The sequence below is a fragment of the Sapajus apella genome, unplaced genomic scaffold (genome assembly GCF_009761245.1).
Source record: "Sapajus apella isolate SASKATOON/1434 unplaced genomic scaffold, GSC_monkey_1.0 scaffold62, whole genome shotgun sequence".
In the NCBI taxonomy this organism is placed as follows: Eukaryota; Metazoa; Chordata; class Mammalia; order Primates; family Cebidae; genus Sapajus; species Sapajus apella.
This window is the reverse complement of record NW_022437002.1, coordinates 17,091,055-17,103,173: the sequence shown is the minus strand read 5'-3', so window position 1 is coordinate 17,103,173 and position 12,119 is coordinate 17,091,055. Positions and strand designations below refer to the sequence as shown.

The window sequence follows — 12,119 nt, the reverse complement described above, 5'->3', positions numbered from 1 at the left end:
CCAGCCTGGGTGACAGAGCAAGATTGTCTCAAAAAAAAAAAAAAAGTTTAAAAATAAAAATAATTATAAAATAAAATCAATAATCTAAGCTTGCACATTAGTAAAATAGATAAAGAATAACAATCAATGTAAGTTAAGCTTCCACATTGGGAAAATGGTGAAAGAAGAGCAATGTAAATCTAAAGTTAGCAGAAGAAATAAATAACAAACATTAGAGCAGAAATCAGTGAAATTGAAAACAGAAAAACAGTAAGCAAAATCAATAAAAGCAAAACTGGTTCTTTGAAAAGATCGATAAAATTGATAAGCCTTTAAGCTAACCAGGAAAAAAAAAAAAAAGAGAGGAGACATAAATTACTAACATAATAAATGAAAGAGGGGCCATCAGTACTGATCCCTGGGACATAAAAGGATAATAAAGAAATATTTTGAACAACCCTATCCCCACAAATTTGATAACTTGGATGATTAGATGGATGAATTTTTTGAAAAACACAATCTACCAAAACTCACAGAAGGAGAAATAAATAATCTGAATAGGCCTATATTTGTTAAAGAATTGAATTAATAATAACCTTCCAAAACAGAAAGTGCCAGGCTCATTATTTCACTGGTGAGTACTACCAAATATTTAAGGAATAAATGATACTGATTCTCTAAAGTCTCTTCCAGAAAATAGAAGCAGAGGAGACACTTTCTTACTCTATGAGGCCAGCATTACTGTAAAAGCAAAACTAAATAACAAGAAAGGAAAACTACAGATCAGTGTGATTCACAAACATAAATGCAAAAATCCTGAACAAATTTTAGCCAATCAAACCCAACAGTATATAAAAAGAATGAACTGGCCGGGTGCAGTGGCTCACACCTGTAATCCCAGCACTTTGGGAGGCCAAGGTGGGTGGACCACAAGGTCAAGAGATTGAGACCATCCTGGCCAACATGGTGAAACCTTGTCTCTACTAAAAATACAAAAATTAGCTGGGTGTGGTGGTGCGTGCCAGTAGTCCCAGCTACTTGGGAGGCTGAGGCAGGAGAATTGCTTGAACCTGGGAGGCAGAGGTTGCAGTGAGCTGAGATCGTGCCACTGCACTCCAGCCTGGCACCTGGTGACGAAGCGAGACTGTCTCAAAAAAAAAAAAAAAAAAAAAAAAAAAAAGAATCACAAGTAGGATTTATTTCAGGTATGTAAGTTGTCTCAACCCTTGAAAATCAATTATTGAAATCCATTAATTCCATTAATGGAATTTCCTCTTTCCACAGGCAAAGAAGAAAAGTCATACCATCAGTAAATGCAGTAAAAGCATAACTGACACCCATTCATAAACTAAAAAAAAAAAAAAATTAGCAAACTAGGAATAGAAAACTGCCTCAACTTGATAAAGAACTTCTACAAAAAACCTACTGTTGGGTGTGGTGGCTCACACCTGTAATCCTAGCACTCTGGGAGGCCAAGATGAGAGGAACACTTGAGCCTGGGAGTTCAAGACTTCATTGCTACTAAAAAGTAAAAAATAGCCAGTTGTGGTGGGCACACCCCTGTAGTTCCAGCTACTTGGGAGGCTGAGGCAGAAGGATCATTTGAGCCTGGGCCTGGAAAGTCAAGGCTTCAGTGAACCGTGATTGTACTACTGCACTCCAGCCTGGGCAAAAGAGTGAGATCCTGTCTTAAAGATAAAAAATAAAAACCTACAACTAACTACTGTTATACTTAATGGTGAGAAACTAGATGCTTTCCCTTTAAGATCAGGAATAAGACAAGAATGTTCCTTCTTGCCACTTGTATTCAGGATCATACTAGAAGTTCCTAACTAATACAATAAGATAGGAAAAGGAAATAAATGATATACAGATGTTCCCTGATTGATAGGGTTATGTCCCAATAAACCCATCATAAGGTCAAAAATTCTTAAGTGAAATAATTGTAAGCCAGGAATTGTTTGTACATATTGAAAAGGAAGAAATAAAACTGTCTTTGTTCACAAATTACATGATTGACTATGTATGAATCTCAAAGGATCATTTTTTAAAAAAAACTGAAACTAACAAGTAGTTATAGCAAGTTTGCAGCGTATAAGATTAATATACAGAATTCAGGCTCATGCCTGTAATCCCAGCACTTTGAGAGGCCAAGGCAGGCAGATCACAAGTTCAAGAGATCAAGACCATCCTGGCCAACACAGTGAAACCCATCTCTACTAAAAAATACAAAAATTAGCTGGGCATGGTGGCATGCAGCCGTAGTTCCAGGTACTCAGGAGGCTGAGGCGGGAAAATCGCTTGAACCCAGGAGGCAGAAGTTGCAGTGAACCAAGATCACACCATTGCACTCCAGCCTGGCAACAGAGCGAGTCTCCATCTCAAAAAAAAGTGTGTGTGTGTGTGTGTATATATATGTATATGTGTGTGTGTGTGTGTGTGTGTGTATATATGTGTATATACCTGTATATATATACACATATATATAAAGATATATACACATATATACACACACACAGACATATATACATACACACACAATTCAATTGCTTTTCTATATGCCAGCAAACAACAATTGGAATTTGAAATTAAAATCACAGTACCATTTACATTTGCACCCCAAAAATGAAGTACTTAGGAATCAATCTAACAAAATATGTGCAAGATCAATATAAGGAAAACCGTAAAACTTGGATGAAAAAATCAAAGATGATCTAAATAAATAGAAATAGTCCATGTTCATGGATAATAAGACTGTGTATTAGGAGGCCAGTTCTTCCCAACTTGGTCTATAGATTTAACACAATCCCAATCAAAATCCTAGCAATTTATTTTGTGCCTATTAACAAACTCTTTCTAAACTTTATGTGGAAAAGCAAAAGACCTAGAATAGCCAAGATAATACTGAAAAAGAACAAGTCAGAGACCAGACACTACCCAGTGGAAACACTTACTATAATATTACAGTAATCAAGACATTGTAGTACTTTGAAAAAACTGACAAATAGATCAATGGAACAAAATTGAAAGCTCAGAAATAGACTCACACAAATATAGTCAACTAATACTGAGAAAGGAGTGGAAGACTGTCTTTTCAACAAATGGTGCTAGAAAATCTGGACATTGACATGCAAAAAGAAATTAATATAGACACCTTCGACGTTTCACAAAAATTAACTCAAAATGGATCATAGACCTAAAGGTAAAACACAAAACTATAAAATTTCTAGAGGATGGCCAGGTTCAGTGTCTCACACCTGTAATCCCAGCACTTTGGGAAGCCAAGGTGAGCGGATCATCTGAGGTCAGGAGTTTAAGACCAGCCTGGCCAACATGGTGAAATCCCATCTCCACTAAAAATACAAAAATTAGCCGGGCATGGTGTCACGCACCTGTAATCCCAGCTACTCGGGAGGCTAAGGCAGGAAAATTGCTTGAGGCAGAAGTTGCAGTGAGCCGAAATCACACCATTGCACTTCAGCCTGGGCGACAGAGTAAGACTCTGTCTCAAAACAAAACAAAACAAAACAAAAACAAAACAAAACAAAAATTCTAGGGGATAATCTAGGAGAAAATTTAGGTAATTTGTTACCAGCAATTAGCACTATAAATTTTATCTAAAGAAAAAAGAAAATTTAGGTAATTTGTTACCAGCAATTAGCACTATAAATTTTATCTAAAAAAAAAAGAAAATTTAGGTAATTTGGGGTTTGACGATGACTTTTTAGATATAACACCGAAAGCACAATCATGAAAGAAAAAAAATGAGTAGTTTGAATTCATTAAAATTCAGAATTTATATCCATGAAAAACTGTAAAGAGGCCGGGCGCGGTGGCTCATGCCTATAATCCCAGCACTTTGGGAAGGCGGGCGGATCACCTGAGGTCAGGAGTTCGAGACCAGCCTGGTCAACATGGTGAAACCCTGTGTCTACTAAAAATACAAAAAAAAAAAAAAAAAAAAAATTAGCCAGGAGTGGTGGTGTATTCCTGTAGTCCCAACTACTCAGGAGACTGAGGAAGGAGAATTGCTTGAACCCAGGAGGCAGAGGTTGCAGTGAGTCAAGATCATGCCATTGCACTCCAGCCTGGATGACAAGACTGAGACTCTGTCTCAAAAAGAAAAGAAAAGAAAAGAAAAGAAAAGAAAAACTATAAAGAAAATAAAAATACAAACAGACTGGGAGAAAATATTTGAAAAACATATCTGATAAAGGACTTATATCCCAAATATACAAAAAACTCTTAAAACTCAACAATAAGAAAACAACTCAATTTTAAAATGGGCTAAAGATTTGGAGAGACACCTCACCAAAGAAGATATACAGATAGCAAACAAGCATATGAAATAATGCTCAACATTATATGTCATTAGTGAATTACAAATTAAAACTACAGTGAGATATCATTACACAATACTAGGATGGCTAAAATCCAAAACACTGACAGCACCAAATGCTGGCAAGGATGTGAAACAACAGCAACTCTTATTCATTGCTGGTGGGAATACAAAATGGTACAGCTACTTTAGAAGACAGTTTGACATTTTTTTTTTTTTTAACAAAGCTCAACGTAATCTTACTGTATGACCTAACAGTCATGCTCCTAGGTATTTACCCTATTTGAAAACATGTCTACACAAAAACCTGCACATGAATGTTCATAGCATCTTTATTTATAATTGCTCCAGACTGGAAGCAACCAAGATGTTCTTCAAAAGATGAATGGATAAATAAATTATGGTATATCCAAAGAATTGATTATTATTTCTAAATAAAAAGACATGGCTTCTCAAGCCACACACACACACACACACACACACACACACACACACAAGACATGGAAGTTTTGGTTGTAAACTCTGAGGGGAAGAAAAAAAAGATATAGAGGAACCTTAAATATGTATTGCATATTCTAAGAAACCAATCTGTGTTATCACACTGGTCTTTAAGTTAAAATAAATAAATAAATAGAAGAAAGAAAAAAGCCAGTCTGAAAAGGCTACTTACTGTATGATTCCAAGTATATGATACTCTGGTAAAGGCAAAACTATGAAGACAGTAAAAAAATCAATAGTTGCCAGGAAATCAGAGGGAATGGAGAAAGGAATGAACAGGAAAGAAATGAACAGATAGAAAACAGCAGATTTTTAGAGAGTGAAACTATTCTGCCGGGCGCAGTGGCTCACACCTGTAATCCCTGCACTTTGGGAGGCCCAGGCGGGCAGATCACAAGGTCAAGAGATCGAAACCATCCTGGCCAACATGGTGAAACCCTGTCTCTACTAAAAAATACAAAAATTAGCTGGGCGTGGTGGTGTGCACCTGTAGTCCCAGCTACTCGGGAGGCTGAGGCAGGAGAATTGCTTCAACCCGGGAGATGGAGGTTGTATTGAGCCGAGATCATGCCACTGCACTCCAGCCTGGCGCCTGGTGACAGAGCAAGACTCTGTCTCAAAAAAAAAAAGAAGAAAAGAAGTGAAACTATTCTATATGACACTGTAATCATGGATTAATAACATACATTTGTCAAAACCCATACAACTGTATAACACAGAGTGAACCCTAATGTAAACTGTGGATTTCAGTTAATAATATATAAACATTGGTTCATCAAATGTACCATACTAATAATAATGTACAGTCAGCCCTCTAATGTACACAGCCCTCTGTGTCTGTGGTTCTGCATCCGTGTATTCAGCAAACCATGGATCAAAAATATTCAGGAAAAAAAAATCCTCAAAGTTCCAAAAAGCAAAACTAATTTGTTGGGCGCATGGGTACTATATTGAATTCACATGATATGATGTATAGGCATTCTGTTCGATATTATAAGTAATCTAGAGGTGATTTAAAGTATATGGGAAGGTATGGCAGGTTATGAGAGACTTGAGCATCCTCAGATTTTGGTATCCAAGGGCAGTCATGGAATCAATCCCCACAGATGCTGAGGGATTACTGTATTTATATTGGTTTATCAAACATACCACACTAATATAAGATGTTAATAATAGAGGATATATGGGAACTCTCTGTACTATCTGATCAATTTCCAGTAAACCTGAAACTGCTCTAAAGACATAGTCTATTAACTTAAAAAATTATTTTTAAAGATAATAGAAGAATAAAGGAAATCTCTTGCATAATCCTAGCACCCAGAAACAACTATTAATAAGACAATGGTATAAACATTCCTGGAGATTTTCTATTCATATATATGCACATACACTATGTATCTTATTTTTTATTAAAATAGAATCATAGAATATTACAAATTGTTTATAATTCTCACAACAATCCTAAAGGTTATTATTTCCATTTTGTAAATGAAGTTATTGAACTTTTTTTTTTTTTTTTTTAGAGACAGAGTCTTGCTGTGTCATCCAGGCTGTAATGCAGTGACTCAGTCTTGGCTCACTGCAACCTCTGCCTCCCGGATTCAAGTGATTCTCCTGCCTCAGCCTCCTGAGTAGCTGGGACTATAGGCGCACGCCACCATGCCTGGCTAATTTTTGTATTTTTTAAATAGAATCAGGGTTTCACCATGTTGGCCAGGCTGGTCTTGAACTCCTGACTTCAACTGATTCACCCACTTCAGTCTCCCAGAGTGCTGGGATTACAGGCAAGAGCCACGATGCCTGAAGTTATTAGACTCTTAAATGGCTGAACCAGGCTCAGTCCCCAATGTGTTTTACTCCAAAGCCTATAGTCAAATCATTTCTCCTCTGACTTTATCAACAGTTACAAAGCAAAACATAAAGCTTACTTTTTGTTCTGTCTTTAACATATTTGACCTTTATAAGATATAACAGTCTTTCATGCACTACTGTCTTCATCCAGCAACCTTCACTTCATATGATGTTATATTCCTTAACTCTTTGTGCTTTGTATAGAATCCCTGCCTATTGAATGGTAGGGGGTAGCACAGCTCCTTTTTGCTCCAGGGAGCTGTAGTGAGAAGCAGACAGTGGGACTTGCATTCTTTTTGGCAGTAATGTGGCTTTCTGTCCACTGTATAAGTAGCTCTGAAAATTCAGATATTCAAGAAAATTATTTCTGGTACCTAAAGATCGTGGGGTTAGAGGGTATTAGGTAGAGACAGATTAAAAGGTGGAGAGAATAGGATTCCCGTGGGGTCTGGGGAAGGAAGGAGCCTCAGATATGTTTAGTAGTGATAGCTTGATAACCCAGAAGGGCCAGCAGCATTCAGAAGCATTCAATGAATTGATAGCAGCCAGTTCAACCAGTACCTGTTGTGATCAGCTGACTGTTTAGGAAAACTTTAAAACAGATTCTGCACCTTTTCTTTGCACTTATAGGAGACACTTTGAGACTCCGAACAATTCTGGAAGCAATACAGAAGCACATTCATTCTTCCTCCCTTATCTTCAAACTGGCCCAAGATGCATTCAAGATTGCTACTCCCACTGACAGTAGTACTGACAGCACTCTGCTCAACGTTGCCCTGGAACTTGGGTTACAGGTATGGAGGAAGATTGAGCCATCCCCAATTTAGACTTCTGACCTAGTGACAATTGGCAGAAGATAAGATCTGCGGAAGACTGGGCATAGACCAAGCCTGGTTCCTTCTTTGTGCCCAGAACACAAGTTCTAGACTAGGGAAAAGGCAAGAATTTCATAAATTGGGCTCCACTTTTAAGGCCAGAAGCAAGATATAGCTTTAGGCTCTGTGGGGTCCCTGTCTTCTCTCTTCCTCCCTATTCCTACAAGTTAAGCAAGGTATGATAATAAGGACTTTCTGCAGATCATCAGAGAAGCCTCCTCTCTGATTGGTGGGAGGGCTGGGAAAGAAATTAAACTTGTACTTTATCGGGGAGAAACCACTGTTTAAAGCACCAGAAAATATTTGTTGCATAAATGAATGGCAAGGGGAAAGAGAGGTCACAACAGTTAGGCATGGCCCACTGGCAAGGCCTCTTTTGTGCCCAGGTGATGCGGATGACCTTATCAACCCTTAATTGGAGACGCAGGGAGATGGTACGATGGTTGGTGACCTGTGCTACAGAAGTGGGTGAGTCTCCCACCTCCCTCTACCCCCAGGGAAAAGGAGTTTCTAGGCCCTACTCTTGGGACAGGACAGTGAATCCTTAGAACTCTCATATTCCTATTCCTGACGGCCTAAGAAAGGATGGGGCTGCTGGTAGAAGATGGCCTCTGTTCACCCAGCCCAAGCCCTGTCCTCACTGCTTGAACCATATCCTGTTCATTCCCCCATCCCCCTTGCCGTCATATCCTGATGTCAGCAGCACTTTGATCCTCTCATCAGAGACGTGTCTATGAGAATGAATTTTCAGCTGCTACTCAAGGGCTCCCTTGGGAGGTAGTGGGCCCAGTGGTTTGGTCCCCATCTCTGTCCATGTTTGTGAGAAACCCCAGACAACTTGGAGGCTCAGGACTCTTTTAAAGCCCAAAGCCCCAGCACAAGACTCTACCTTAAGAGGCCCCACTTCAGCTAGAATCCCTGGCAGATCTGTAACCCATGCCTCAGGGCAAGCAAACCCCAGGCTCTACTGCCCCATCCTTGTGAGGGGTTAAGAGCACCTGCAGAAACCTTCAACCCTCTGACCTGGGGAAGGAAGGGATAGGAAGAGACCCCAAACAGGGTCTGGCCATCTGGGATCCTCTCCTTGCCCTGGTTTGCCTCAAATCATCTCAACGTTGCTGAGGAGGGAGAACTCATCTCTGCAGGCCAAGTTCAAATCCCAATGGTAATCTGGGCAGACCTGAATCAGGACTCAGATGGCCACGGCTGAGCTCAGGCTCTCCCTGACAGGTGTGCGGGCCCTGGTGAGCATCTTGCAAAGCTGGTACACACTCTTCACCCCTACTGAGGCTACTAGTATTGTAGCTGCCACAGCTGTATCCCACACCACTACCCTGCGCCTCAGTCTTGACTATCCACAGCGGGAGGAACTGGCCAGCTGCGCTCGCACACTGGCCCTGCAGTGTGCTATGAAGGATCCACAGAGCTGTGCCCTGTCAGCCCTTACACTCTGTGAGAAAGACCACATTGCCTTTGAGGCAGCCTACCAGATTGCCATTGATGCTGCTGCTGGTGGCATGACCCATTCACAGCTGTTCACCATTGCCCGCTACATGGAGCTCCGTGGTTATCCACTACGTGCCTTCAAGCTGGCCTCATTGGCCATGAGCCATCTTAACCTGGCCTACAACCAGGATACTCACCCAGCCATCAATGATGTGCTCTGGGCTTGTGCTCTCAGCCACTCTCTGGGCAAGAATGAGCTGGCAGCTCTCATCCCCCTGGTGGTGAAGAGTGTGCACTGTGCCACAGTGCTTTCAGACATCCTACGACGCTGCACAGTGACTGCACCTGGCCTGGCCGGCATCCCAGGCCGCCGCAGCTCTGGAAAGCTCATGTCCACTGACAAAGCTCCACTGCGCCAGTTGCTGGATGCCACCATCAATGCCTATATCAACACTACACACTCACGCCTAACACACATCAGCCCTCGCCACTACGGAGAGTTCATTGAGTTTCTAAGCAAGGCTCGGGAGACCTTCCTGCTGCCCCAGGATGGCCACCTGCAGTTTGCCCAGTTCATTGACAACCTCAAACAGATCTACAAAGGCAAGAAAAAGCTGATGCTGCTGGTGCGAGAGCGCTTTGGCTGAGAAAGCAGATAGCTCACTGCCAGGGCAGCCTGGGTTCCCAGGTAGTATCAGGACAGACCAAGGACACTGAAACATTTGTTCACCCTGAGAGGACTCTGAGCACCTATGGCTTAGGCCAAAGGACCACAGGGCTAAGGATGGGGAGAATCCAACTCTAGTCGATATGCCTACCTTGGCAAGCTTCTTGCCACAGCCCACTGTTCATGGATGAGCTGAGCCCTGCAGATCGACCAGAAACCCCGCAACATGCCACCTCATGCCCCTATATCCTGCATGTCCTGGGCATTGGCCTTGACTTCCTTGGCAAACACAGAACACTGTTCCGTCTCAGGGATTGCTTAACCAGAGAAACAGACATTTATGGTACTGTAAATACTATAGCATATGTGTTGCCAATTATTGTAAAGTTGTAACTATTTATAATTCTGGTTCTGATTTGATGGGCACTTGAAGTAGCTATGGGTGGGAGGATATGCTTATTTTCTGAGGAGACTCACAACCATTTCTCAGGTTTCCCTTGCAAAGTGTATGCTGGTAGCAGTGGAAGAGTGGGGTTGCCAAGGAGAAAAATGGCCAGTTAGAATCAATCCCAAGTCTAGTCTATGCAGAATCCCCTGCCTACAGACGGGGATTTATAGCCCAGTGATGGGTGAGGGACAGAGGCCAGGACTGGACTTAGACATTAAAGCTCCTGCCTCACACAGCCTCTTCAGGAGCCTGCTGAACACCTGTGAAACAAGTGCAGGGAGAAGATGAAGGTCCGGGAAGCCACTGGGTTCATAATATTCATCTACTCTGGTCATCTTTGTGTTAGAGAGTATGTGGTTTCATCTATTATCATGTGTGTGTGTATCTGTATGGCTAAGTACCTGTGTCTGTGCATAGATATATCTGTGCATGCCTGTCTGCATGTGCACATATATGTGTGTGTATCTGTTTCAGTTTATGGCTGTATTCCTGTGTGAATATGTGCATACTGGACTGTGGGTTTCTGTGTGAGGATATACACATTTTGCACACATGTGAGGATGCACATCTATGTGTAAATGCACTGTTTGTGCATGTTTTGTGTGTGTATATGGGCACACGAGTGCATGTGTATAAATACATTTGTGTCTGTGTGTATGCTTGAACTACACAATAGTTCAACTCTGAAACTTTTATTGTCCCATGCATCCATGTCCTTATATGTGTAACTGAGTGTTTCTGCATGTAGGGATGTCTGTGTATTCATGCTTAAGGATCTGCCTGAATGTGTCCTTTCTTTTTGCCAGATTTCTCTGCCCCATTCCTCTTAAATCTGTCTCACCAGCTAAACGTTTGTTCCCCATCTCTGTGCCTCCTCTGTTCATTCTCTCACCAAACAAGCTTCTAAGCACCAGTCTCCCTCTGCCATCAGACTGGCTGCTTTAGCTCCATGGTTCTCTTCTCGCCCCATACTTGCTTTCTGCCCCTGCTTTCTACCTCAAGCTTCCTCTGCCTGCTCTTGTCACAGTCTTATTACTCACTGACTTGAGCCTTGTCCTGGGAAGCAGGGCTGGTCTGCACTTAATCTCTCCCTTCCTAATTTCTAGCCCCAGTGGGCAGCCCTGTCTTAGCCCTGGCAGACCTCCACAGTGTATCATGTTCCTGCTACCTTCCTGACCACTATGTTCAGCCTGGAATTGTTATAGGAGGTAGCAATGGCATTCAGAAGAGTCAGTTGGATGCCACTGTCTTGGTGTTAACTGTTTTATGTCTTAGTTCCTGAGTTGGGGGTGGGAGTTGATAGGGAAAGGGTGGTATAGCTAGACTGTGAACTAAGAACTTCATCCACTTTACTTTTTTTTCTTTTTTTTTGACAAACTGTCACCTTTTTTACTCCAAACTGACCAAGAAGTTGTATTTGCCGTTTGTGGCTACTCAAGTCTTACTGTCCAGCCAAGGGCCCCTACATCTCAGCCCAATGGGTTGGTTAAAAAGAGAGAAGCCACTCTCATTTCTGTATCACAGTTGCCCTTTTTTAGCAAGTGTGTGAATTCACAGTGCTTTTCTATGAATAAATCGTGGATCACATAAAAGATCATTTTTCTAAAAGCAGAAATTGTGTTCTCTCAATAAATGAAACCCATCTCTCCCTTCTGCATTGCCCTGGCTGGGCCAGGGAGCTGGTTCAGCCTGCAGCACACTGGGCTCCTAGTGGTCCAAAGGGATACAGAATGATAAAGAATTTGCTATACCAGACCCTTCTCCAGAGCTTACAGACACCTCAGATCCTTGTTCTGGGAAGCAGGTCCCACCAGGATGGGTAGAAACACCAAGATCTTGAGAAAATTAAAGGGGTTGCTCAGAAAAGAATATAAAGCAACCTGAGTGCCAGAGGGTCTTTTGGTTTCAGAGGACTTCTTGCCTTGGTGATGATGGACTTGTCTAAAGCTCCAATCCTAAGCAACCTAGCTCTGAGCCTTGATGTCCTCCCTATCTTTTGGTGTGAAAGCTGAGGTT

The 12,119-nt window shown here is 41.6% G+C and overlaps 1 protein-coding gene across 1 annotated transcript in view; it reads left to right on the top strand.

Moving 5' to 3' along the window:
- ZSWIM5 (zinc finger SWIM-type containing 5) overlaps positions 1–11,714 on the top strand; it is a 190,725-nt gene extending 179,011 nt beyond the window's left edge. Inside the window, exons 12-14 of the mRNA XM_032247380.1 lie at positions 7,298–7,461; positions 7,929–8,010; positions 8,773–11,714. Of these exons, the coding sequence (XP_032103271.1) occupies positions 7,298–7,461; positions 7,929–8,010; positions 8,773–9,635 (1,109 nt within the window). The 3' untranslated portion in view covers positions 9,636–11,714. The remainder of the gene's footprint in view (positions 1–7,297; positions 7,462–7,928; positions 8,011–8,772) is intronic.
- Positions 11,715–12,119: the final 405 nt, after the last annotated feature.